We start from the raw sequence: 27,652 nt of genomic DNA on the forward strand, positions 1-27,652 counted from the left end.
GCCTCCAAAGGCCCCTACCACCATTCCTGATAGGTCAGATTTCTCTTTCTCAAGCCACACCTCTCTAGCAGATTCCTACACCCGAAACCCCAAACTGGAGTTCCACAGCATCTTACAAGAGCCCTTTGGATTTCTGGAACAATTGCTGACACCATAACTGGGCCTCCTTCCTGAAGCTTTGTCAGTCAAGGGAGGGACAAGTGCCAACACAGCTGTGGTCACCTCTTAAGGATTAGCAGCCTGGAGTGCCTGGCTGGCAGTAGTCCTGGCTTACAGCTGGGTATTTTTGCCGAAGAGGTTGGCCTGTTATCCTATAGGAAAGCCCATCAGTGAGGACCCTGTTTTCTGGCCTGGATTCAAGGGGAGACACATTCCAAAAGCCCTAGGACATGAGGCCCATCCTGCCCTCCAGAATGCTGGAACTATACCTGAGTTCCCCTTGGAACTTTCAAGGGTATCCTTTTAAATGCAAACTTCTCTGAGACAGTGGTCTACTGAAACAGCTTCTCTTAGGTCTGGGGAATGGGACAGAGAATGGAAGTGGGGATGGAATAAAGAGGAAATGGCAGGTAGGAGAATTTCACAGAGATGAATTTCTTCAGTTTTTCCTCCAGTCAGGTCTGACCTTATCTTTTACTAGCACTCCAGAAACTGAGCCACTTGGAGTCAAGGAGAGGCAGAGAAGATAGATTTTGGTAGGTTCTGTTCCTCTCCACTTTCCTCTTTCAGTGGATGGCTCCATTCTTTAGCATCACCATCATTCATTGCTCTATTTTTTTTTTTTTTTTTTGAGATGGAGTCTCACTCGATCTCCCAGGGTGGAGTGCAGTGGCGTAATCTCGGTTCACTGCAGCCTCTGCCTCCTAAATTCCAGTGATTCCCCTGCCTCAGCCTCCCGGGTAGCTGGGATTACAGGCACGCGCCACCATGCCTGGGTAATTTTTGTATTTTTAGTAGAGACGGGGTTTCACCATATTGGCCAGGCTGGTCTTGAACTCCTGACCTCAGGTGATCCGCCTGCCTCGGCCTCCCAAAGCGCTGGGATTACAGGCGTGAGCCACTGCGCCCAGCCCACTCTCTTAATTCTGGGGCTGTAGTCCAGCAAGCGGAACTCTAACACCAAATCTTGCAGACGTGGGCAAACAGATACTGCATGTGGACTGAAGATACTTTTCAGAGGTCTGACAATTGTTTCCTACTTTTTAAAAAGGTATTTTAAAAGCAAAAGTACTGCTGTTTGCTTTGCACTCTAGGTTTAAAAACTTCTCTACAAAGTAGGAGTTCTTTAAGCTTCTCTGTGAAATCTGACCAGTGGGCCTATGTCATTGGCATAAAGCATAACTTTGGCAAGTAACAATTTCCCATCTCCAAAATCCCAAGTCTGTTCACAAGGACTCCCTGGTGACAGAACTCATGGGGTGGGGGCAGGGCGGAGCTACCTAAATACAGATTTTGATTTTGGTCACTAGGGACCCTGTGGTGGTAATGGGAGTCATGACTCATCATTTGAGGGCCAGGTCACAGCCTGAGACCTTGAGGTAAAAGACTATATCATAGTGAGGATATCAGGAACCTCAACATCCTGACATCCTGACATTCTAAGGATTACCCTGGATGATACAACATCCCAGGGGATTCCTTCTTTTACAGTCACAGTGTAAGACTGAGGAGTTGCCAACGGGAACTGTTAAACACATCTTGATTCTATCAGATTTTGAAGATAAAAATGCTTTTAAAGCATTCTCTTGTCCTTTAAAAGCATATTCAAGATGTTTGTTTCTATTTTTGTTACACTGCATGTCTGTATTGTTACATGCATAAGAACAAATGCATATTAGTATGTGAAAACACACACACACATATAAAGAGAGAGAGAGAGAGAGAGAAAGAAGAGAGCGCCAAGTTCTAATTATTCATGAGTGAATACTCTGAGGCAGCTCGAGGTTTTAGTCAGGCCAGTAGGGTTCTTCACTAATGCTGAGGCAAAATTTGGGCCAGGAGTGTGATTTTAAAAAGAAAACTGCTTTTATTAATTTTATTTGCAGTAAACTTTGGGGTTGTCATCTAATAAAATAAAATATTAAAGAATTTAGGCTAGGCCGGGTGCGGTGGCTCATGCCTGTAATCCTAGCACTTTCAGAGGCCGAGGCGGGTGGATCACGAGGTCAGGAGTTTGAGACCATCCTGGGTAACACGGTGAAACCCCGTTTCTACTAAAAATACGAAAAATTAGCCGGGCGTGGTGGCGGGTGCCTGTAGTCCCAGCTATTCAGGAGGCTGAGGCAGGAGAATGGCGTGAACCCAGGAGGTGGAGCTTTCAGTGAGATCGCGTCACTGCACTCCAGCCTGAGCAACAGAGTGAGACTCCCTCTTAAAAAAAAAAAAAAAATTTAGGCTAATAATTTTTCTTCTTTTCAAAAGAATTTTTATATCTGAATGTGTTGTTAACTCTCAGACTTTGCAGCTAATGAAGAGAAAAAGAAGCACAGATGATAAATAACACTAATGGTGGAAAAAAACTCAACTGGCCAATCCTCCCATCACTGAGGGTGACTATCAAGCACCCTCGAGATTAAATCTTACTGTCACCCAGAACTTTCTGGGGCCTGATCAAAGCCTTCAGGGTTGTTTATAATTCAGTAAGACAGAATCCACTAACAAATAGTTGACAGTTAACCTTTCTTTACCCAGTAGATATACTTCTGGAAAGTTGCTCATAAAGTGAATAATATTTTAAATGTATTTAGTGGTTTTGCTATTGGAGACAGTCTGGGTGATTTGTTGTTGGTGGTGTTGTTGTTGTTTTGTTTTCAATGAATAGTCATAGGCAAATCGATCTACTTTGTACAATACTTCTGGATTTTGTAAGTCAGATTTTTCTTCAGGCCCAGATTCTCCCACCTGTCCCAATGTACATAGCCACAACACAGCAGCTGATAGATGCCTTTGGGTGCTACTCACATTTTAATCCTTTCCACACTAGCAGGATTTCTTCATCCTGAGTTCCTCAAAGTAAGGAATGGCTAAGAAGGAGGAAATGGGATGGCTTGCTGATTGATGGATGATCTTTCAGTTTCAACGTGAAAACATTTAATGTCATGAGTCAATGAAGCTGTTTATAGCATGCCTGGGCAGTGCTAAATTTCATATATGGAAATAAAATTACTATATTCTTCTCAAAAATTCATAGACTATAATCCGTAAGCAGAATCTGCTTAAAGCCTATTTTATTCTTAGAAAAACTTCACTAAGTAGCTCATGTTTATAAGATGCCTGTTTTTCAATGACATCCACATAAATTCATGATTTTTGTGGTTTTTTTTAGAAGAAATTTAAAGTGTATATATGTCTGGGTTGAGTAACATCTATTTTCAGGGAGAAGTTCATTAATTGGGTTACATTCACACTTTGCCAGTTACAAACATTTACTTTCTAAGCTGAATTGTTTGGTTTATCGCAGCCTGTTTTGTCTCACAGTTAAGAGTAAGAATAAAGGTGTACTCTGTTTAAGTAAAGACAGATGCTCACATCAGGGGGAACACACACATCTTACTCTTTGTACCAGATACTTGTCACATTTTGAAAATTCTAATCAGAGCATTGGGTTTTAGTCTTAGAAATGATTTTTCTTCACTAGATAGCTGCAAAAGAGAGCCCTAGAAATGAATTTGCTTATAGCTCTTCCTTGTTTAAAGATAAAGTATTTCAATATTGTGTGTATGTACATTATATAAGACCAGTGTGTATAAATGTGGCCCATAATATGTGCTATGGTCATTGTGTAATTTCTTTTTATATAGAATACAGATGTAATATATAAACATGTATATATGGCATATCTTATTCAAATATATTTTATATATTTACATATAAAATGTTGGACTCTATATACCAGATAATATATACAGAGAAATATATAGTACTTCTATTTAAATATTCAAGCAATATATATTACATAATATGTGTTATAAACACATTGTATACATATAAATACATAACATGAGCTTACTACATATCATATTGCATATGATATATAATACAGCTAATGTGATATATAATATATATTATGCATATAGGTTATAAAGACACACATACACACAAGATGAATAGTAGGCTGATGTGAAATTTATGTTACTGATGAGGCAAAATAATGTTAGTGTTGCTACACCAATCAGTGTAGAGAAGGGGCTATAGAATCCCTCTCTTGGGCTCCATCTGTCTATATTTTGGTTCTTGAGTAATAAAATAGCCTTGGTGAAATGCAGGGTTTCCTTGACAATAACTATGAACCTGTTTGGGTTGTGAGCTTCTGTATATCCATCTGGTCAAGACTGCCCAGCTGTGACTTTCTGGGTGTCCAGTCCAAATGTAGATGCTAGGTATTCCTCCTCAGGGTCTATGTTTAGTTCAGTGTCCTCATGTTGCCTCCTGCTGCCCTAGCTTTACAGGGTCTGTCACTCCCTCATTCCCTGGGCAAGACCGGGTAGAGAGACCACCCAGGGGATATCTGGGAATCCTGGGTCAAAGACAAAGCCCTTTTGTATTCCTCTGCCTGAGTTCTGCCTTCCTGGATTTGTGCCCCCAAGTCCTGTTCTTGTCTTACTTTATGGTTAAAAATAGAACAATAAAACTTGTTTTATTCCATTCCCCTAAATCTATTTCTTTCCACCTACTCTCACCCTAGTATGATTGGTGGAGCATAAGAATAAAAGGGCAAGAACAAATTACAAGCCTAAATTACATAATCTCCTTGGAAATTAGTCCCATAATGACCATGGGCCATTACAAAAAAAAAGATATTAGGGAGACAAACTTTGGAAATACTGTAAAATAAAATGTCTTTTTAAAAAATAGATGTACACAAAAATGTGAACAACAAAACTCTTATCAGTTTTTTTCTCTATAACATGCTGAACCTATTACTGATTTATATCTAAGCAAAGAATTTCTACAGCATTCTAATATACTTCTACTCCATCAGGTAAATTGTCATATTGTTACAAATAATGGATTTCTACAATAATGTATTAGGCTGAACCACACAAAATTACCATTTTTGTAGTTCAAAAATGACCAGATAGTGGTACCAAGTTTGTAGGCCAAAAATGGTTGGATATTGGCAATTTCATATGGCTTAAATTTTATTATTATCTGACTGATTTTTCCCCCATTTTCTCGTGACTTTAGAAATATATCAGAATACTCATCAGGAAAGCAAAACCTTTCAGGTTTGCTTAAGTTTAGAGCAAAAATAATAATTACAATTTTTCAGTTGGAACTAAATTTTTTGCATGAGTATTTTTACCCTTCCCTTTTTATGAGCTCCATGTACTGCATTACATTTCAAGTGGCATCATATGAGAACAAATTTTTGAAGAATGGAACCCAATCTTCTGGTTTCTGCTACATATGAATAATCTTAAAATACACAGCTGAAAGAAGCCAAACTTCCCTGCTATTATTCTTTTCCTAGCACTAATCCGCAAATTAGAAATAATCCACTAATTCTTTCTTCCTTTCACATCCTTGAATCTGAGTGGCCTGGTTGGATAATTCAAAAGGAAGAGGATACCCGGGATCTAACCGCTGACGTCAAATCCCAAACATCTGAAAAAGGGCTTAAAGAGTATTTTTCATCTCATAAATCTCTGGGGCTCTTGTATCTTGATAAATGCAAAGCAACCTTTATAAACTAGATTACATGTAGAAACTAATATCCAAACTCTTTCACTATGACTTCAATTCTCCTTTTTAGTTGTACAGGATGTACATGAAGCAACAAATCTTCCAGATGCAGAAGGGAGAAAACTTTCCTTTGGTTCCCTTCTATGTCCTCTAACATTCTACCCCTTTCCTGATTTGTATCTGATCAGCAAAGCTGTGGAAACATTAAGTCCGTAAGGAGAGCTTGCACATAGAAAACCTATGCCAATTTTAAAAATCATACCCAACTGGAGAATAATGGTGTAAATCTTCACCCTTTAAAGGAAATTCTATAACAGATTAAAATAATTAGCATCATATATTCACAAATAGCAATTCAAGTAACTCACTACTTGTTATCAATATATTTGGAAAGAAGGGATATTATTTTATGCACGATAAGGGTATAGACCAAATAAACTCTTCTCCAAATTAGAGTAACTAAAAAATGTCGATGAACATTTATAATACTGTAGACCTTTTAGGATTTCAGCTCTAAATAAACTGATATGACTCATCTGGACAGAGGTTTTGGCAGAAGTGGGATTGTCTAGTATGCACAACACTGATTAAAAACATTCTAAATCATGATGTATCTATGCTTACATCATTGCCAAAATGATTCATCTGTGTAGGATATATTCTTATTGCCAGAACTGTCACATATCATCTTGGCTAGAAACACACAGTCACATCCCATTATGGTGAACTCTTAAGAGTTTATCCAAATTCTTTCCTCTTCTGGAATTTTGTCAGGTTAATACTGCTTCACACGTGATCTTAAATTTTTCCATTCTAAATCTAGTGTCATTTTGGCATTTGGCTGGATTTGGCCTATGTGACCAGAATCACACTGACAATGTTCAGTTTGTTGAATTTTAAATCTATAATGTTTATCACATTGTAGACCTACTGACAGCCAAGGAAATGTCTGTTTGAGACTTTTTCTAAGATACTTTACCTTTTAAATGAGGCTTTTTGATTTGATATTGTATTTATATAACATACTAAATCAAGTTTTGCTTAAATCTACTTAGGTTAAGCATAGCCATTTTAAGCTACAGACAGGAAAATTTAAATACCGGACAGTTTTTTGTAGTGCTAAAACCCTTAGCACTGAATTTCTTCTTAGTCATTTGAAATATTTACTGGTATTTTAGGAATGGTCATCAAAAAAACCCAGAATTAAGCGATGGCCTTGAATGCAACATTTATGAAGCGGCTCTTGCTTATATTTCATTTTATAAACTCTTAAAAATGAAGAGTTTATCTGAGAAATACAGGAGGGCGACCATCCTAAATCCAGGCACTGTTAGCTTTATGAGCATATTAAGCACCCATTACATCGTGCAAAGTATTTATTGCAAATGGGCCTTAGCTACTAAAACATGTAGCTTCCTTTCATGTTATGACTAAGTAATTTGAGAACGCTTTGGGCTGAGAATGTACAGAAAGGTTGCACACTGATTGTCAGCAGGGAAAACTGCCATCAAATCAATGCACATAACATTCCTCACAAATTGCAAACAAGGGCTTATTGGGCACCTGTGGTGCATGGTCTCTTTCACTGCAAATGCCAGATTTTTTCTGAATTGAACTCTGATGTAAAGTTCAGTGATACTCAGTCTGCGGATCTGTGGCATTACTATTTCTGGATTTGTTTTTTAAAGACACTTCCCTGCTAACAGCATCTTTCCATCCTACCATCTCTTTCATCCTTGCACCAATACTATCTGCCATAGTCTGTTTTGTGTTGACTTTCCCTTACAATATTTAAAACCTCTTTAAAAAAGTACAAAAAAGTAAGTTTTAAGAAATTTTAAATATTTCAATTTACTTTATAAAACTAATCTTAAGAAGTTTTGAATATTACAATTTCATTTTTAATAAAATTAAGTTTTGAATACTGCTATTTTACTTTACTTAAAATTAATTTTAAGAAACTTTAAATATTATAATTTTATTTTACTTAGTAAATTAATTTTTCAGAAGTTTTAAATATTCTAACATGCTTTGAGCTCACTGGTAACAACCTGGAATGTCATAAAATCAGCACTGATTGTCCTTTTTCTAGCTCCAGCGTCCTTTTGCCTCACCTTAAGAACCTCACGATCTCCCTTCAGTTCTCCACTCTTTTCTTACTCCTATTTCTCTTCCTCCCACAAAAGCAGCAAGAAAATGAAAAGCTAAAAAACAAATGAAATGAAAACCCTTCCCGTAACCCCCAAAACATTCAAGATTGTGACTAATCGTGAGCAAAACATCTTAATTTCAACCTTGATACAGGCCTCTGTGGAAGCTACTAATACTCAGTCCTACTCACTCTTCAAGGAACCACCCTGTATTCCACAGTCAACCCACATGGTCTTGGGGTTATTGTAAAGAGGCAAGTTATGCTGCTTTCTTAATAGACTGAATTCAGGAGGAGGTACAGCAGCCTTCTTCTCTGTTGTTTTCAGCAGTGACAAGTACATTATTAAATCATCAGGCTGCTCAGTCTCCTTACGGTGCCCAGCTTTTCACAAAAGCTACCAGTATATGTTTATTGACTAGGTTTCAATTCCTCAGGCCACGGAGAATCGAGGGCCGAATGTAATTCTGTGGCTTTGCAGCCCCACCAGCCCTGCTTATCATGTGCCCATAACACAGCTGAGATTTCCTGAGGAAATTCTTTTCTACTACTCTAAAACAGGGCATAAGGCACACTAATGAACTCAACGGTGGTTATTTCTTAGTTAACAAAAAAGTGCCACTTCATTTGTCATGTTAAAAATGATTCCAAATGACATTTTAATTTTGTTAAAGGAATTGATAAGAAGCTGCTATAGAAAAGGGGGAAAGTGAACCTCTTGAATCCTTGGCCCGCAAGAACCCTGCCATCAGGCTTGCTGGGCATGCCATTTTTGATAACAGATGGACAGGGCAACCGATGTTATGGCCACTATGGCTTTGTTTTGACCATTAATCTCTATCAGGGAGTTCCTGCAGCCCCTATGAGTGAACACACTGGAAGCACCCTGTCACCATCAGCATCGCTTTAAAATATTCTCCTGAGTTCATAGTAAGAATAGGAAAAAAAGTTACTTCCTAATGGTTTCTCACATGTCACTCTCAAAGTTCTTATACATTTATCATGTCCTTTTGTGTGATGCTCACATCCACTCTATTTATAAGGTGGGGAAACTGAGAGTAGCAGACACTCTCAGCATGCCCTCCCATTCCCCATTCTTGAGCTTGCTGAAGGCTTGACTACAAAGTCACCTGAAGGATTTCTCTGGCTGCAGGAGTGTGCCCGGTCTTCCCTGGGAAGTGCTGGGAGTTAACTGGCCTGGGGAGCAGCCCTCAATTAATCACAAGCCGTCTGTGGGAAAATAGCCCAAATTCCTCACACCGGGGGAGGACCTCTCTGAAGTGTGTTTTACAAGGTCTCCCAAAGGTCCCCAGTGGGGCTGAACCACAGGTGCCCACAGCAATGGGCAGAATGTAATATACCTTGGGCTCATTAACATACCTTCAACTGCCTGCCTTCCTGTCTCACTTCCTCACGCCCATATTGGTGCTTCCTGGGCTCACCTTCCAATACACTACTTGTATCCAAATCTTTGTCTCAGGGCCCTGCTTATGGGGAAGCCCAACCTAAGACACTGGGACACAGAGAAGATTAATACCTGCTAAACACCACATGGCTGCTCAATGGAGAGTCAGTGCTAGAACCCAGGACTTTGAACTTCTGGCACATTTACCAGATTAGGTTGTTTTTCGCTGATTACCAGCACTTTATAGAGTTGGTCCCAGGACTTTTGGGCAAAATGAAGATACTATAAATGAAACAAAGTTGTTAGATGGCTATTCCTGGCCTTTTAGGAACCCAGTCAACACCACCAGCAGGAGGAAACAGAAAAATGAAGGGTAGTAATTACCTAGCATGACGAAAGGGACTCCCAGGAAGGTGGAATTATATTTCCCACCAGTAAGATTGATGATCCCAGCTGCAGTGAGAGTGGCCAGGCTTATGGTCACCAATCCGAGCAGGCCTAGCCAGGGTTTGCTGCGGACGCAGTCCTGCATAGAGCAGCAAAGGATGGCCATGGTAACCACCAGGATCAGGCTGGTGACCAGGTAACGTTCTGATACGCGGCTGGTCTTCTGGAAATCTTCCCTCAGTGAGGAGGACGTGTAAGGGTACATTTTGACTTTGCTGTTGGATTTCTGAAACAGTCTGACAGTGTCGCAGAAGCTGGACTCCCACCTCTCGGCCACCATGTCATTTAGACTGTTGATTGACTGCAGGTAGTAGGTGAGCTGGATGGCCTCTGCAGATTTCACCCGGTCTTTGCTGTGCACAGTGACGCCCCCAAGCTGGTGCCCATTGTACACAGCCCTCCCGTCCTTTAAGTGAGTGATTGGGTATGTGATAGCAAAATTGGTCCGATTGGTGGCCCGAGCGTTCTTTAGCTCTTCCAGGACGTGCACTATGTCATCCACGATGCAAGTCTTATCATTATTCAGGATACATATATGGGCAAATGTGTAATTAAAACCAGGCCTTGGAACCTGGATCTTGGTGACAGCAGCATGCAACTGTGGGGAAAAAAATGACAGTATTTATTAATCAAATATTTCTATTTTTGTTTTTTGGAGAGGGTAGACATTCCATCTGTAAGCTAAACAGTTCAAATTAAATGTTATAAACCTAGATCAGAAATAGGTAGCAGGAATGTGAAACACACATTTGACCAGTGGTTCTCACAATGTGGCCCCTAGAACAACAGCAGCAGCACAACCTGGGAGCTTGTCAGAAATGAAAATTCTTAGCCCCACACGGACCTGGTAAATCAGAATTTCTGGGGTGGAGCCCAGGAATTTGGGTTTTCACAAGCCCTCTTAAGAATTCTGATGCAGCTGACGTTTGAGAAATGCTGCATTAAAGCACCAGTGTTCTTTCCACGTGTTCTTTATTTGTGACCCAATTGGTCTATACTTTTGGGAAATCTTATATAGGTCCCCTGTTTAGTTTCCTTCTTGAAAATGTAACATAAAAAGTGAACTAAGGTGCAATTCCAAATGCAGATATCCTCTGCTGACTCCTCCTCTGATGCTGATTTGCAGGGCAGCTAAATGATCTCTTTATCCAATTAAATCACTCTCTACCATAAAAGACAAGAGGTTTACCTTGAGGGTCCTTGTTTTCTCTGGCTTTCCTCGCCTACATGTATGGGAAGGGAGCTATAACTGTAAGAGCCTGGCTTGGATATATGGGAATCATGCTAAAGCAGAACAATGGGATTTATTCTACACACCTTGCTCCATATTGAATTTGCTGTGCCCAGGTGCTGAATGCTTGTCATCAAAATACGCATGAGAATACAAGCACTAATTTAACTGCCCCTACTACATGCCAGGCACAATTCTAGGCTCTTTATACAGATAAACTTATTTAATCCTTGCAGCAAATTACAAAGTAGGCATAAGTACTAGCTTCATTTTACAGATGAGGAAATACAGAGAAGTCAAGTCACTTGCCCAGTGTCACACACATAGTAATAGGCAGAGCTGGGCTACACCAGGCAGTCTGGCTCCAGAACCTGTGCTCTTGGCCCCTCACCATACACCTCTAGGCATCTGAATGACTAAGGTTCTTGTTAGCAACTAATTTCTGAATTTGTGCTTTTACTGCCCCACCCCTAAAAGTCACCAATGCTCAATTTCAGATATGTACAAGTATGTGTAATCTAGTAAGATAAGAAAACAAGGCAGTCAAGGGTGTGGTTGTACTAAGGGACTTAAATGAGCTATTACCACGTGTCAGGGCTTCACGCCTTAAATTCTCTCAACAAGTCACTTTACAGATAAGAAAACTGGGGCTCAGGGAGACCATGTAGGTAGGAGGAAGGGCGGGGCTCATGACTGTCTTTTTAAAAATGGCATCATGGTACTGTTTCAGTGGTAGCTACACAGGTCCTTAGTTTTGACTCACCAGCAGCTTATCCTCATGGTGGCTTTGCTTTCTCTGTATAAAATGTGGCCCGTGTGCAAATTGAGGCCAGTGACAAATATGTAGTCGAGTGTTAAGTAAACTAGTACATCTACGACTGTGCTTAGCACTGAGTGGACTCTCTCAAGAGTATAGATAGCCATTATGACATATCTGATGAATGAAGGACATGTCATCTGTAAAGAAGCTAGAATTTAACATTCACACAGTTGTTATACTGTAGCTGTGCCACTACAACTCACTACCTTCTCCACGATCCTGATATATTTTCTCTCAAATCTGTTCTAAATAGATTATCTGTTAAGACACTTTGCTGTGCATGTGCTTGGATGAGTGGGACATTATGCTTTTAAAAAAATGTCTGAGGGGCACCAGCTGTCAAAGTCCTTTCATTAGCACAGAGCATGAGTTGAGAATCCTAATTCTCAGTGGCTCCTTGCCCCACATCTCTTCATGGGTACCAACCCACAGGATCAGAAAACATTTCATTGAATTATGTTTGGCTGAAATAATTTGAATTCCTTTACATAAATATGTAAACACACACACACACACACACACACCCCTAGGAGGCTACTTTCACAGCCTAATCATATGCTAAATGTTTGTTTTGATGCTTTGGGATTAATTGTGAGAAAAATGTCTTCAATGATTTTAAGCTGTGAAAGCGTGTTTTTATCAATTCTTCTCGAAGCATGGCCCAGTGAATTTTGATTAAAAGAACTCCTAGTTACAAAATATTTCAAATTATAAACGGTTATTTTGGAAGAAAGAAGAACTTAGAGGAATTTAAAGACAAGAGAGAGTTTTGATAAGCGTTGAAGAAAGACTTTGGGAAAAGATTCAGAATAGGCTAGAAAAGGAGTGGTATTGAAAGCATGCCTAAGTGTAATATTTAGTGCATTGTTTGTTCCCATGGGCAGTGTAATAAATCTCCCTTAAAGTGATTACTAAATATGTCAAGAGAAAAAGATTGCCAAATAAGATGGTGTTAAGCCACAGGGCTGAACCCAATTATAGCAAGGGGATATTTTCCATCCATTCTCTATGACGACTATGCCCTGCTGGGTGGGGAGTTGTAAACTATTTAGTGATCTTCCAACTCTGCAGATCTACTGCTATGACCCCTAGGACCATACATCGAAGAAAACAGATACCATGTTAACCCACGTACTACAAGACCATAGGAGGGAGTCTTGGAAAATGAGAATCTTAATGAAGTTTGAGAGGGAAGGTTTCTTAACTCAGTTCCAGAGCTGCTGTAAGATGAAACTGCCTTGACGTTCCGATAGAGTGGTGGGTAGAACATGTCACTCTTGCTTCTGAGTGGCAGAGTTCTGCAGAGTGACAAAGCAGCCAGAGAGAGGGTGTTGGCTGACGCCACCCACCCAGCAGGGGGAATCCGTAGGATTCTACTGTGGGATAATAAGGGTTATAACAAGGAGTTGAGACTCCCTTCCATGACTTCTGCAGTGGCTCAGTTCTGATCTTTGGTGCTTATGAATACACATGAAATACAGACACAATCCACTCTTGGAAATCCACATAGCCATGGGCAGATATACTGCACATGCTACCTGAACATCTGCCTATACCGAGTTTTAGCGTGTCCTGATTTACTTTCCTAAAAGAACCCCACTCAAGGCAGTAGAAACATTAGTGGATGTTCTAAACTGTAGTACCAGATATATTCACAGGAGGAAAAGGAAGCTAGGGTTTGAAGCTATGCTTCAGATAAACCACAAAATGAACAACTGCAATCCACATAAGCTTGTTATTGAACTAGGTAAGAGACACTCTTCTCAGAAAATAAAAAGAAGGGAAAGGCCGGGCGCGGTGGCTCAAGCCTGTAATCCCAGCACTTTGGGAGGCCGAGGTGGGCGGATCACAAGGTCAGGAGATCGAGACCACAGTGAAACCCCGTCTCTACTAAAAATACAAAAAATTAGCCGGGCGCGGTGGCGGGCGCCTGTAGTCCCAGCTACTCAGGAGGCTGAGGCAGGAGAATGGCGTGAACCCAGGAGGCGGAGCTTGCAGTGAGCCGAGATCGCGCCACTGCACTCCAGCCTGGGCAACAGCATGAGACTCCGTCTCAAAAAAAAAAAAAAAAAGAAGGGAAAAATGACACAAACTAATCATCCTGACCCTTAATGTGGTCTAAATCTGTCGTGTGAAATAACATATAATCCATGTTTCCATAACTATGTATAGATTCTAGATTATTCATTCAACACACATTCAACAAGTACTTATCAAATCTACTATGTTGTCAATAATAGCATAATTTCCCTGAATTTAGCGTGCTTGCACTCGCAGATGGAAAAAAATCACATGAGATGCAATGTCCAAAACAAAGGGAAAATCCTAACAGTAAACAACGCCAAGTGCTTTGTACTAGTAAAGCCCGATCCAGTGTCAATTTCAATCACAATATTTTTGATTATTAATTGTATTTGCTGCCAAAGAGGCCAAAACTGAATGTTAAATTGAGATTAGTTTTAATCTGAAGCTCTGAATGCATCATGTAAATTATTAGCTTCTTTGCTCTCATCATCCTTCAGGTTAAGAATGATAATGATAATAGTAATTAGTTTTCTAAGTGCTTTCTATACAGTTAAAAAATGTATTTAAAACCAACTCTATGGCAATGGTGACACTATAATCCTCATTTTATAGCTGGTGCAACTAAGGCCTAGTGACTTTGAATAGCTTACCTAAGATGAGCCAGTAAATAAGGACAGACCTGATTCTCAAGTCTCACTTCACAGCAGGACACTTAGCATAGACCAACAAATTCAGCAGTGAGCATGAAGACAACCTGGCGGTGGATAAAGAAATGTCAGCCCACCTGCTTCAAATAACTGGCAGCGGATATGACTGAGCTATGGGATGGCCACAGTTGGAGATCTGGGGTCCAATAAGAGAGATCAGAAATAATCCAAACAGCGAAACTCATGTTCAGACAGCAGCAACGTTACATGGCAGTATTAACAGGTAATAAAGGGGATGGGTTTAGAGTTTAACAATTTTAATCTCCATCCAGCCTCTGATGTTGCTAAATAAAACTTTTCATTGTTCAATTCCCACCTATGAGTCAGAACATGCGGTGTTTGGTTTTTTGTCCTTGCGATAGTTTGCTGAGAAAGATGGTTTCTAGCTGCATCCATGTCCCTACAAAGGACATGAACTCATCCTTTTTAATGGCTGCATAGTATTCCATGGTGTATAAGTGCCACATTTTCTTAATCTAGTCAGTCATTGATGGACATGTGGGTCGGTTCCAAATCTTTGCTATTGTGAATAGCGCTGCAATATGAGAACACTTGGACACAGGAAGGGGAACATCACACACCAAGGCCTGTCATGGGGTGGGGGTAGGGGGAGGGATAGCATTAGGAGATATACCTAATGTAAATGACGAGTTAATGGGTGCAGCACACCAACATGGCACATGTATACATATGTAACAAACCTGCACGTTGGGCACATGTACCCTAGAACTTAAAGTATAATAAAAAATTTTACAAAAAACTTTTCAAAGACAGGCTTCCTAAGAAAAGCGGTCCTGGGGCACAGTGGAATCCAGTAATAAGAAGTTTTGGCTTCCAGTGTGGCTTCTGTTACCTACCTTAAGAGTGTCAGAAACCTCAGGTATGCCACTCTGCTTCTTTAAGTCTGAAACTTCAGGTCTCATATTTATCAGTAAAAAAGGGTGTTGCTCTAGCTAATATTTAAGGACAGACCCTTCCAGTTTTAACACTACATAATTCTAAGATGAGTGATATCCACAAACGACATAATCAGACACTAGGTGAGAGAAAGTTAACTTAATAAATATCAATTTAAACATTATTACAGCTACTTGAAGTATGCTTTTCTGACACACAGAAGTTCTTTTTAAGGCAATCAGATCTAATAGATGAAACCCAGAAGGAAAACAGGGTAAAGAAAATAGGTTTACTGGGAGAAAAAAAAAAAAAAAAGATTTCCCTCTCTGAGTGATTTCTCATTCTGGGGAGGTGCTGGCTCTTATAATCCCCTTCTGCCAGATCCTGGGACAAAGCCAGTGTGGGCTGCTTGGTCACGACAGGCCAGTCTAATTTCCTCTCCCTCTCCTTGGCACACTCAGATCTTCCTCAGAAGACAGCAGGGACACTTTGTAGAGGACAGTACAGAAGGGAGGAAGGATGTATCTGCTCCTGAGTGGTGATTAACACAGGAAAAATACCGGTGGGTTTAGAGGATCTTATACAATACCTTGCAGGGTTTTTTTTTTTTTTTTGTATTTGTTTCTTGTTGAAAAGGGAAGAGGGAAGGCAGGAAGGCCACTCTGCCCATGCAGGGCAATTAACACGCTCTGGGAGCAGCCTCAAGCAGTCTCCAAGCAATCTCATCTGTGAGGGAAGACTCGGACTTCGTATGGGTTCCCCATGTCCCAGCAGGATGGAGCTCCAGTTACCTCCAGTGGGAGTTAGCCTGATGATGCCCCCTTTATAGGCTGCCTTCCCTTCCTTGTCTCACGTTTCCACCCCCTTCCCACTTCTTCTACTCCCAAATAAGCTGCATACATTAAAAAATGTAAAAAGGAAGATTATGATTTGACTTCTTAACATACATCATCCGTCCCCAAATATTACCTTCCAAGTGACACTAAATCAAAAGTGCTTAAAAATGCTTTCAAGGAATATCTGTTTTTCACCCCTAAATGAAATGTTCCCTTCACCGAATCCCTCCAAACTACATGTCTTGATCTGGGTCTATATTCTGCAACTGTAAATGGGTAGGTGCTAACTGGCAAGATATCCTCACTCAGGACGCAAAAAAACACCTTGAAGTGGATGGATCTGTCTGCTGCAGTTCATAAATTACGCTAGCTCCCTTGGTGTTATGTTCTGTCTTTGCATGATCTCACTCTCACCCACTCTCTTTCCTCTTCTTTTAATAGAAATGCATTACATCAGAACACCAGAAGTCGCAAGTTAGGGATTGTTACCGTGATTCATTTGTAGTGCAGCCAAAAGCAAGTTAGTCATCCCTTAATAAGTGAACAGAAATATCATCCTGCCTTTGAAATATTACATTTCCAGAGGACACCAAATTTAAGCTGTGGATATAGCCAAACAAGTGACTATCTATCCACACACTTCCTCTGCACATGTGTGCCTGGTGCCATGCTCACCTGCTCCAGTGACAAAAGACAAATGGTTACCTCCGTCAGTAATGCAATGCCAGTGCAGGTCTGGGAGAGCGGAATACTTCTGTTTTGCTCCTTACTCTACAGGGTGGTAAACACTCTTATTGCGGGTGTTGACACTGAAAAGCAGCCAAGACAGCCCCTATTGTAGTTCTCCAAACAAGCTGAGTTTGTCTTTGCAGGCTTGGCTGAAAAAACAAGGCAGCTTTGGATTTGAAGCAGAGAAATCTGAGATTTTAGAAACAAAAAATAGTGATGGTGAAGGAAAATGCAATTGCAGTATCTCATTGCAACTCCTGCCTGATTCCACATTGGTATGGATAAGACAGTCAGTACAGTGAACCACCGGTTCAACAATCTCTTTATTCCCATAGTCTGGGAGAAAATTTCACTTGGTCTTGATTTTTGAAAAAAATCCTTCATATTATGAAGATACTTGGCAATCTGTAAAGTTGAACTTTCTGATTAGAGTGTTTAGAGTGGCTGATAGAGTGGCTATTTTTAAATTCCCTAAATCCTCACTTGATTTTCATGATCAAGCTTAAACTGCAGTTGAGCTAGTTTGTGGGTGAAGAGTTTTGTTGGATAGCTCTAAGAGGACCCGATGCTCACAGAAACGGGAGAATGTTAAAGCTGATTGGCTGGGCAAATGGCAAAGGGAAGTCCCAAGGAGCCAAATGCTTGGGCTTGGGAACAGGCAACAGCTGTTATAAGATTTGATTAGCAGACCACAAATAACCATGCAAGGAACAGGAAAAACAGGATGCCAAGGACATTCAGGTCTAGAGAATGACCAACCACGGACCTGAATGGGAGGAGCACTGTATCAGGAGTCAGAAGGCTTCAATTTTAGTCCTGGTTCTGGGTCTTGCTGACCACATGACTTAGAGATAAACAAAAAAATGAACCCATGAAAACACATCACTTTCCTGCTTTAAATCCCCCAAGAGTTCTTCATCATGCTCAGAGCACTGACTGTGGCCCCTGACACGAAACATTGTCTTTGCTGACCTCTCTGGACTACTATTTCACTATTCTCACATTGCAGTGCTCGTCTTGCTCTTGATTCTGCCTGGGACGTTCTTCCTCCAGACACTTACAAAACTTGTGTTCTCACTTCCTTTACTTCCCTGCTTAAATGCAATCATCTTTCCTGAACCCACCCCCAATTTAAAAAAAAACAAAACTAGCATCTTTGCCCATCACCATCATCTTTTCTTGTTTTAATTTTTTCATGGCACCAATCACGACATGACATTATCATCATCTCTGTTTTTATTCTGCTGCCCCCATTAGAATATGAATTCTGTCATGCCGGAATGTGTTTCTGTTTGGTCCACGTCTTCATCTCCATTAACTAGAACAGTGCCTGGAACACATAACAATTGTGAAGTAAACACATGAATATAATAATCTCATAAGTAAAGGGACTTTAGTTTGTCTCATCATGGGCATGACGAAAGCCAAATGAGATGATGAATGTGCATGCATTCTGTAAACTCTTGAGAGCTACACAAATAAAATTGTATTATTATACAGCAGGAAGCATGGATGGTAGCTCCTCTGGTGAGTGGTCTTACAGCTGTCCAAATGTAATCTACAATTGAGTCCTGGAGCCCCTAATCCTTCCCGACTTGACAATATCTTATGCTTTTGTGGGAGGGACATGGGTTATGAGGTTAGAATGCCACAAGTTCAAATCCTGCCTCTGTTCATAACACAGCTGGGCCCTGCACATATCCCCTCATCCTTACCACTTCAGTGCACATCATACCTATTTCCAGCCTGATGTGGAAATACTAACATACTATCTCAATTCCAAGCAGCCTGGACCTATGACTAAAGACAGTTAGTGTATGAACAGCCCAATTCACATGTCCTCCTAAATGGGATAACCCTGCAACATGTGTTCCTCACTGTTTCCCAGAGTTCCCCAGCAGGATTAAGCTCCAGTTGCCCACACAGTAGCTGACTTGACAATGCCTCCATAGCCAACGGCTTTTCTTCCCTGCCTCATGATGCTGTTCTCTTCTCAATGCTTCCTGGGATTGTCTTCCAAATATTCTACTCTCATGAAGTGCTTGACTCCAGGTTAGCTTCTGGGGGAGCTCAAACTAAGACAATGACTTTAGGTATTTAATTCACTTTTGTTATCTGAATTATGGGAATAATCCTTACCTCATAAAGTCATTATGATAACCTATAAAAGGTGTCTGGCCTGGCATTTAGTATTAGGTTAAACCGTGTGAAATTGCCATTTCTATAGGTTAAAAAGTAGTTGAATCGTGGCAATTTTATGTGAGTCACTTAACTGACCTTTCGTCAGTGTTTGTTCTTTCCCCTCCTGCCTCTCCTTCTCCCCAAGAGTCCTGTCAGAACCTGAGCTTTCTGAGGGGCTATCAGACAATTTTGTTTTGTTGCCAAGAGACAGTTTGGTGGTATCAGGGCAGGATTTTAGAAAAAAGACAACAGTTTTGGGCTAGGAAGGATCTCACAAATCTTCTCATTCCCTTTTCCACAAGCAAAAACAGGGCTGCACACATTGTGAGCATGAGTCCCCACATGCGACTGGAATTCACAATTTTAGTAGTTTCAACTTATGAAAAAAAATCAAAATGCCATATAACCTACATCCCCAAGATATTGAAACTGAATAATTAATAATACTGGTAAATCAAAAAATATATAAATGTCTTCATCGGATGAGCTCTTTGGCAATTTTTTTTCCTTGAAAGGATTTGCTATGTTTCTAATGGGCACTGAACTTGAGAACAATGGAAATTATGGCTGATGAAAGAAAAAATAAGAAAGTTCCACCTAATGATATGGTAACAGCTCTCCTGAATGATGGACCATAGGCCTTACCAAGGATGAGTACTCGATGTAATTCATAAAAGAATGTATTACAGGACAGTGCATTTTTTCCTGACAATAATTTTTCTCTGTTCTCAAGGTTCTCATACAAAGCTACTGCCCTTAAAAATCACAGGAGCATTTCAGCCACTGCCCTCCCTTTTCTGATCTGAAAAGAGGTCTCACAGGGCAAAAGGTCAAACTATGATAGTTTCTGTGATTCAGTTTGCTAAGACCTTGACCCTTCTGGGAGGTGCTGATGTTGGTGGTGTGGTTTGGCATGATGGAGTCAAGACTGCCTAGGCTCAAATCCCAGCTTTGGCACTAAGGAGATGTGTGATCCTGGACACTAAGCTGTTATGTAATAGCTATCCCTTGCCTCAGCTTATTCATCTGTAAAATGGGGACAATAATAGTACCCATCTCATTAGGATTGTTGAAGGATAAATGAGAAATTGAATGTAAATTGCTCTGTACAGTCTCTGACACACACGTAGTACCCAGTAAATGTCTGATAGCAAAGACAAAATGAACAAACAGAAAACCCCATTTCTACTTTCTGTTGTGTCTTGTCTAATTCAACTTTTTTTCCCTTTAAATAGTGAAACTTCCTCCATTTTTCTTGAAAAGTATATTCAATGAAATGTAAAGGTGACAGATTTTTGCTCACATCTTTGCTGAAAGACTAAGGGGTAAATGGGGTTAGAAGCATGGATCAGTATAAATATTTGAAGACAACGGCTAGGTAGTATGTGTTTAAAGTTGGTACTCTTAATCCCAGTATAAGCTCCAAGCTTGAAAATTGTCCCATCATCTGCAGGTTAGCTCTCTAGTTAGATTACTGTGCACATCAACTAAAGGAATGCAGTCTAGGCAGGAAAAGATGGTGGGGGTAAAAGAAGGAAACTAAAAGGTATTAAGTGCTTGCTAAGTGTTGGACGTTGTGCAAAGAATGCTACAATCTATCATCTTATATAAGCCTGACAGCAAATCAGGGAGGTAGATATTACACCTCCATCTGCAGGTGAGGAAGCTGAACCTCTAGGAGCTTAAATAACTTGTCCTTGGCCACAAATTTAGTAATGGATCAGCCCAGATTTAAATCCTGGGCTCAGAAAATTATCCCCTAAGGAGAGTTCTTCTGGAAAAGTAAAGACTTTATCCCCTAATCTCTGTGCTTTGGACATGTGGATATTGATACATTTGCTTTCTGGCATTAGGCTTAAACATGGTCAACTCACAGCATGAGATGGTGATGAGGTAGCAAAGTCGGAGGTCAACCATGATAAAACAGCCTAGGAAAAGTAACAAGACTCTAAACAGTACTAAACAGTGAAAACCAGTGAATGCCAGATATTTACAACAGAAACTTCAGAGAGAAGCCACAAGCCCATTATCAATGACAAGCATGCGCAAACAGCTGGAGATGAAGAAAACAGATGTGAAGAGAGAAGACTTTCATCAGTCAAAATAGCATCTTTTGCATCATGTATGTTTCTTTTTTTTTTTTTTTTCTTTTTTGAGACGGAGTGTTTTTCCTTTTGTTGCCCAGGCTGCAGTGTGATGGCGTGATCTCAGCTCACTGCAACCTCCGCCTCCTGGGTTCAAGCGATTCTCCCGCCTCAGCCTTCCGAGTAGCTGGAATTACAGGTGATCGCCACCACGTCCGGCTAATTTTTTGTATTTTTAGTAGAGATGGGGTTTCACCATGTTGGCCAGGCTGGTCTCGAACTCCTGACATCAGATGATTCACCCACCTTGGTCTCCCAAAGTGCTGGGATTACAGGCGTGAGCCACCGTACCCGGCCATGTATGTTTCTTATACAACCCCTTGACCTCAGACACACACGAGGAAAAAGAAAAAACAAAACAAAACTTTACAGAACATACTTGTATAAAGGGCTGGCAGTTTGTGGATTTACTGAAAATATCAGATTGAAGTTAGGGGTGTTATAGGACTTGGGTATCATCTCTCCCCAAAAACAGTTTAACACTAGAATATACCTGCTTCACGAGGGCAGGGATTTTGTCTGTTTCGCTCAATCCTATTCCAATTACCTAGAGTAGTGCCTGGCACATAAAAGGAGCCCAACAAAGATGTGCTGATGAAACCTTCAGTGTTTGTTCCTTCTTGCTGATTTATATTTCTCTGGTGACATTGAATGATACTTCATTTGTACCCAAAGGCTACTGTGCTACATGCATATCATTTACATCTTAAATAAACAGATGACATTGAATTTGGTCCTGTTGCTTACATGCTGCAGACAAATGGCTGGTCTCGTTAGACAAATGGATATGGTTAAACTATAATCTAAAAAAATAAGAGCAGAGAAACAATTTAGGTAGGCAACTGGGGACTGAAGTAATTATGTGCTATGCTTAATTATAGGGTAGTTTGAATTTTTCATGTGTATTTTTTTTTTTTTGTATTTCTTTTTATTTTGAAGAGAAAGTTTTGTTTTGTTTTGTTTTTTTTAAATACAGAAGTCTGGAGCCTATTGTAAGAATTTCTGTGTACCTTCCATCCAATGCCATGTCCTCCTGTTCATGCTGTTGATGGGTAGTGTGACCATATAATTTCTCATTCAAACTGGAACACTTTTGGGAGTGCAAGAGGGCAGTGTTAATTTCACAGGAACAATAGGCATAAAATGGGACTATCACAAGCAAACTAGGTTGTATACCCTTCCTATCTTTGGATGTCTCAGACGATGCAAGCACTGATGTAACTTCATCTGCTTATGCCTCACAGCAGACCTGAGGTGACAGTCCTTTGGTTTGCAGCTCATTGCTGCTGATGGAACCTAGAATATTGCATGTAACCCTATCCTGTCATCATAAAGGTCTCCAGGAAAAGAATTTGGAAAAACTTCTGTCTGTAACCACTTCCAACCACACCTATGCTCCCACTATTGCAACTTCCTTCCATGTGAAGACTCTGATGTATTGGCAAGATTCAGTTATCCTGCAGCCTGGTTTTGCTTGCTACTTTAGAGGTGGAGTGCATCCATAGGACCCTCAGAACATTTCACCTACCTTCCCTGAGCACACCAGCCCTACTGAAATTGACAGATAGCTTCTACTAAGCTGTCTCACTGGCATGTGGCTTCTGGAAGTGATTTGCCCAGCCAGGAGCAAAGATTGCTTTCATGTCCAAAGATGTCACTCTGGGTGATTCTATCTTGCTTTAATGGTGACAATGGCTTGCTAATTTGGCTAATGAAAATTTGCGAGGCTCGCAGATGTGAAGTCTGTGATGGGTCTCAGACACTGGGCAGGTGGGAGGCCAGGGCTTTTTTGCTTTGTTGAGAATTAGAAGTCATGCTGATAAAGTCTTCTGCACTTCATCACCAATGATAGCAATGATGCATTTACTCAACATATATTAAGGGTCTATACCATACTGGGCATTATGTAAGCCCTGGAGAGATAAAGAACATTAAGACATAACTTTATCCTCAAGTAACTTAGAGTTTAGTGGAGGGACTTCAGGCAGATTCTCAGAATTGGTTAGCACAAGCGAACCACAAAGTGCAGTGAGTGTTACAGTGCTATGACAGGAATAGCTAAAGAGGTATAGGGAGTCTAGTATGTTGCTGTCTAGGATATATGCGTATGTGAGGGGGATGCAGGGGTGTGTGTGTGTGTGTACCAGGAGCATGTGTGTAGCAGTGGTGAGTGTGCAACGGAATAAAAGCTGGAAAGGAGACAGGGGCCAGATGAGGGAGGATCTTCTCATTCATTCATTCATTGAAGTTTATTAGTAACTATTAGTAAATCTTACCTCAAGCCATGTGAACAAGACAAACATGGTTCTGCCCTCACAGAAAATTCAAACTGTGGGAGATAAAGACAAGCAACGAGGCAATTACAAAACCTTTGTGGAGTTCTAAGACAAAAGAAGTGCAGAGTATTAAGGGAAGGGCACCCACACTGGCCTAGCAGACATCAAGGATGATTTCTAGGATGAACTGACTTTTAAATTAGGACCCAAGAATGAGGAAAAGTTAATTCTGGGCAGAGGTTTGGCTCAGGGTGTGGAACTGGTTGACAGAGTATTTCAGGTGGAAGCTAAGGCATGGACAAAGTTTCAGAGGCACAAAAAGGATGTCAGGGGAAATGGAAGTAATTCAGGCTGGTCGGAAAACGGAGAGGAAAGCCAGAGGGGCAGGCAAGGTCCCAATCACACAAGGCCTTGTTAGTTGAACTTGGAAGACAGATTTTGTCCTGTGGGCAACTGCGAGTCCATCAAAGATTTTAGTCAGGGGATGAAATGATCAGAAGTGTGTCTTGGGAAGATCACTCTGCCTGCCGTGTGGTAGACAGATTGGAAGGGATAAAGAGTGTAACCAGGGAGACAAAATAAGACACAAATGCAACAACTAGTTCACTGATGAAATGAAGGTCTGAACTGTGGGGGTCATACTACCTTGAAGGAGACAGAAGTTTATGCCTTTACTTTTTTATAGATTTGGACAGCTTAGCCAAGGCAATAAGCCAGGTAATAGAACGGGATGACAACTTTCAGCTCCATGGTACTGATTAAACATTTGGGCTGCATTTCCCAGGTTTGGATCTTAATGTGCCATCTATCAATTGTAGATTTATAGATATGTAGATTTAGCTGATGTGTGGCTTTTCACTTTTCTGTATGCATACTTCTAAAGTGCAGTCACAGACTATACAAGCACAGAAGTTCCTGGCCAATTGCTTTAAGTTCCTCTGCAGCAGATGCAGCTGGTACTCTGCTCATGTCCTCTAGCCCTTATCTCTTGAGAGCACACCTGCCCGACTTCAAATGCCAGCACCCACACTTCTTTGTCACAGAGCCCACTTCACCATCTGCTTGGCAGGCCAGAAGTGCTGGGGAATTAACACTCCTTAGGAGCATCCCTCAACCAATGACAGATGGGACTTGGCCTATAAATACCCAGCTCCCTCCCCATGGGTGGGATCACTTTGGGGTGTGTTTTAAACTGGTTCCCAGAGCTTCCCCCAGTGTGATTGTGCTCTAGTTGCCCACAGAAGTGGCCTGCTTAATTACAGGCCCTTTTAGGCTCCTTCCTCTTTCTGTCTCTCCCCTCTGCTCCCTTCTGGTTGCCCTATACCTCCCGAGTAAGCTGCCTTTACTTGATTTCTTGTTTCCGGATTGGCTTCTGGGGGAACCCAAACTAAGACAATGTCCAATAATGCTCATAGCCTCTGGAATTAGAGTTTCCTAGTGTCCTCAAAACACTAAACCATTCTAAAACCAACTCCCCAAAGTCTTGTATTATTTTCACACAGCCATATTTGAATACACAACACTCAACCCTTAGGGCATAAAGCTAGGATCTTGTGAGCTTCTCTTCATACTCAGTCTTTTGATGGTAGGCACATTTTTATGATGATGAACACAGTAGGTATGCAATAAATATTTCTCCAAGTGGCCCAGACAAGTTCACGAGTGTAGATGGCCTGATGCTATCAACTGCACTTCACCCTCATTTGGGACACAGTCCAATCTTTTCGTTAAGGCTTAAAGCCAATCACATGTTGGGTCTAGGGTATACTGGTGATGAGAATGCACCATAATTCTTCAAGAAGGGCTTAGACCTGCATCCTGCCAGGAATGGAGAGCTGTGAGATGGCATGATCTCTTATTTTTCTTCTTGCTGATGATAAAGGAAGCAGGCATTTGTTTGGCTTTTACTTTATTTGGAATAAAAGCTTAGAGACATAGTTAGAAGCCTCTTTGCAACCTTCCGGATCATCTCAACAGGTAAGGTCTCGGGCTTCAGTGTTCTGTTGACAGCAAATGCTGGAATATTGCCCAAGTTGGATGAAAGTCCCTATCTTTACATTTCTGGATTTCTGCTGTTATGGCAGTAGGTGTGTGGGAGAGACAGCTGATGTGTTCACTGGATTCCTTCCCAGGCAGTGATGTGCCCGGGGAGTATGTGCTGATGGAGACAAATTCTCCATGCATCGGCATTGCTGCCAGTACAGGTGCTGAAAGTCTCCATGATGGCAGTGCGTTGGATGTCAGTAAAACTGGGCTGATTTGTCTGCCAAGATTTAGGCTGCCTTTCTTCTTCTTGGTACTCACCATTGTTGGATGTTCTACACTGCTGGGATGGTAGTCTAACTCTTCCACCTTACTGACAGGGTCACTGAATAGGATATGTGTGTGTGTGTGTGTTTGTGTGTGTATGTGTGGTGTCTGGTGTGTGTGAGTGTGAGTGTCTACACTCTTCATAATTAAGGTATAATTTATATACAGTACATTGTACAAATCTTAAGTGCATATTTAATGAATTTTTATATATACATACCCATAAACATTGCTCAGATCAAGACATAGCATATTTACAGTACCCAGAGGGCCCCCTCATGTCCTTTCCCAGTTAATACCGCCACTATCCCCAGAGGAAAGATATTCTGACTCTATCAACTTCAGTTAGTCTTGCTTGTTCTTCAGCTTCCTAAAAATAGAATCATGTAGAATGCGCTCTTCTGTGTCTGACATCTTCTACTTAACAGGCTTGTGAGATTTATCCACATTATTGTGCTTATCAGTACTCTGTTATTTTTATTTATTTTTGCTGTGCAGTATTCCACTGTGTGAAAAGACCACAATTTACTTTTCCATTCTCCTGTTGGTGGACCTTTGGGTTATTTCCAGTTTGGTTTTTCTTTAATACATAAAACTGCTATAAACTTTCTTTTAGATAGCCTTTGGTAGACATATGCACTCACTTCTCTCAGGTGTATATAGTGGTGTGTTGGTAAAGGCTGAACAATCAGTTCTCTAAAAAAAATAGGTTGACTTCCGTTCCAAGATGTCCCAGTAGGAACAGCTCCGGTCTGCAGCTTACAGCATGATCGATGCAGAAGATGGGTGATTTCTGCATTTCCAACTGAGGTACCTGGTTCATCTCACTGGGACCAGTTGGACAGTGGGTGCAGCCCATGGAGGGTGAGCTGAAGCAGGGCAGGGCATTGCCTCACCCAGGAAGCGCAAGGGGTTGGGGGATTTCCCTTTCCTACCCAAGGGCAGTTGTGAAAGACTGTACCTGGAAAATCGGGACACTCCTACCCACATACAGTGCTTTTCCAATGGTCTTAGCAAATGGCACACCAGGAGATTATATCCCGCGCTTCACTCGGCAGGTCCCATGCCCATGGAGCCTTGCTTACTGCTAGCACAGTCGTCTGAGATCGACCTGCGAGGCAGCAGCCTGGTAGGGGCAGGGGCGTCTGCCATTGCTGAGGCTTCAGTAGGTAAACAAAGCGGCCCAGGAAGCTGAAACTGGGCAGAGCCCACCGCAGCTCAGCAAGGCCTGTTGCCTCTGTAGATTCCTCTGGGGGCAGGGCATAGCTGAACAAAAGGGAGCAGAAACTTCTGCAGACTTAAATGTACCTGTCTGACAGCTCTGAAGAGAGCAGTGGTTCTCCCAGCATGGTGTTTGGGCTCTGAGAACAGACACACTGCCTCCTCAAGTGGGTCCCTGACCCCCATGTAGCCTAACTGGGAGACACCATCCACTAAGGGCCGACTGACACCTCATACAGGTGGGTGCCCCTCTGGGATGAAGCTTCCAGAGGAAGGATCAGGCAGCAATATTTGCTGTTCTGCAGCCTCCGCTGGTGATACCCTGGCAAACAGGATCTGTAGTGGACCTCCAGCAAACTCCAACAGACCTGCAGCTGAGGGTCCTGACTGTTAGAAGGAAAACTAACAAACAGAAAGGAATAACATCAACATCAACAAAAAGGATATCCACACCAAAACCCCATCTGTAGGTCACCAACATCAAAGACCAAAGGAAGATAAAACCACAAAGATGGGGAGAAACCAGAGCAGAAACGCTGAAAATTCTAAAAACCGCATGCCTCTTCTCCTCCAAAGGATCACAATTCCT

General features: G+C 41.3%; 1 protein-coding gene across 1 annotated transcript in view; it reads right to left on the reverse strand.

The window, feature by feature from the left end:
• LOC105478227 (patched domain containing 1) overlaps positions 1-27,652 on the reverse strand; it is a 65,018-nt gene that overhangs the window by 8,249 nt on the left and 29,117 nt on the right. Inside the window, exon 2 of the mRNA XM_011735352.3 lies at positions 9,624-10,284. Within this exon, the coding sequence (XP_011733654.1) occupies positions 9,624-10,284 (661 nt within the window). The remainder of the gene's footprint in view (positions 1-9,623; positions 10,285-27,652) is intronic.

The sequence above is a fragment of the Macaca nemestrina genome, chromosome X (assembly GCF_043159975.1).
Source record: "Macaca nemestrina isolate mMacNem1 chromosome X, mMacNem.hap1, whole genome shotgun sequence".
NCBI lineage: Eukaryota > Metazoa > Chordata > Mammalia > Primates > Cercopithecidae > Macaca > Macaca nemestrina.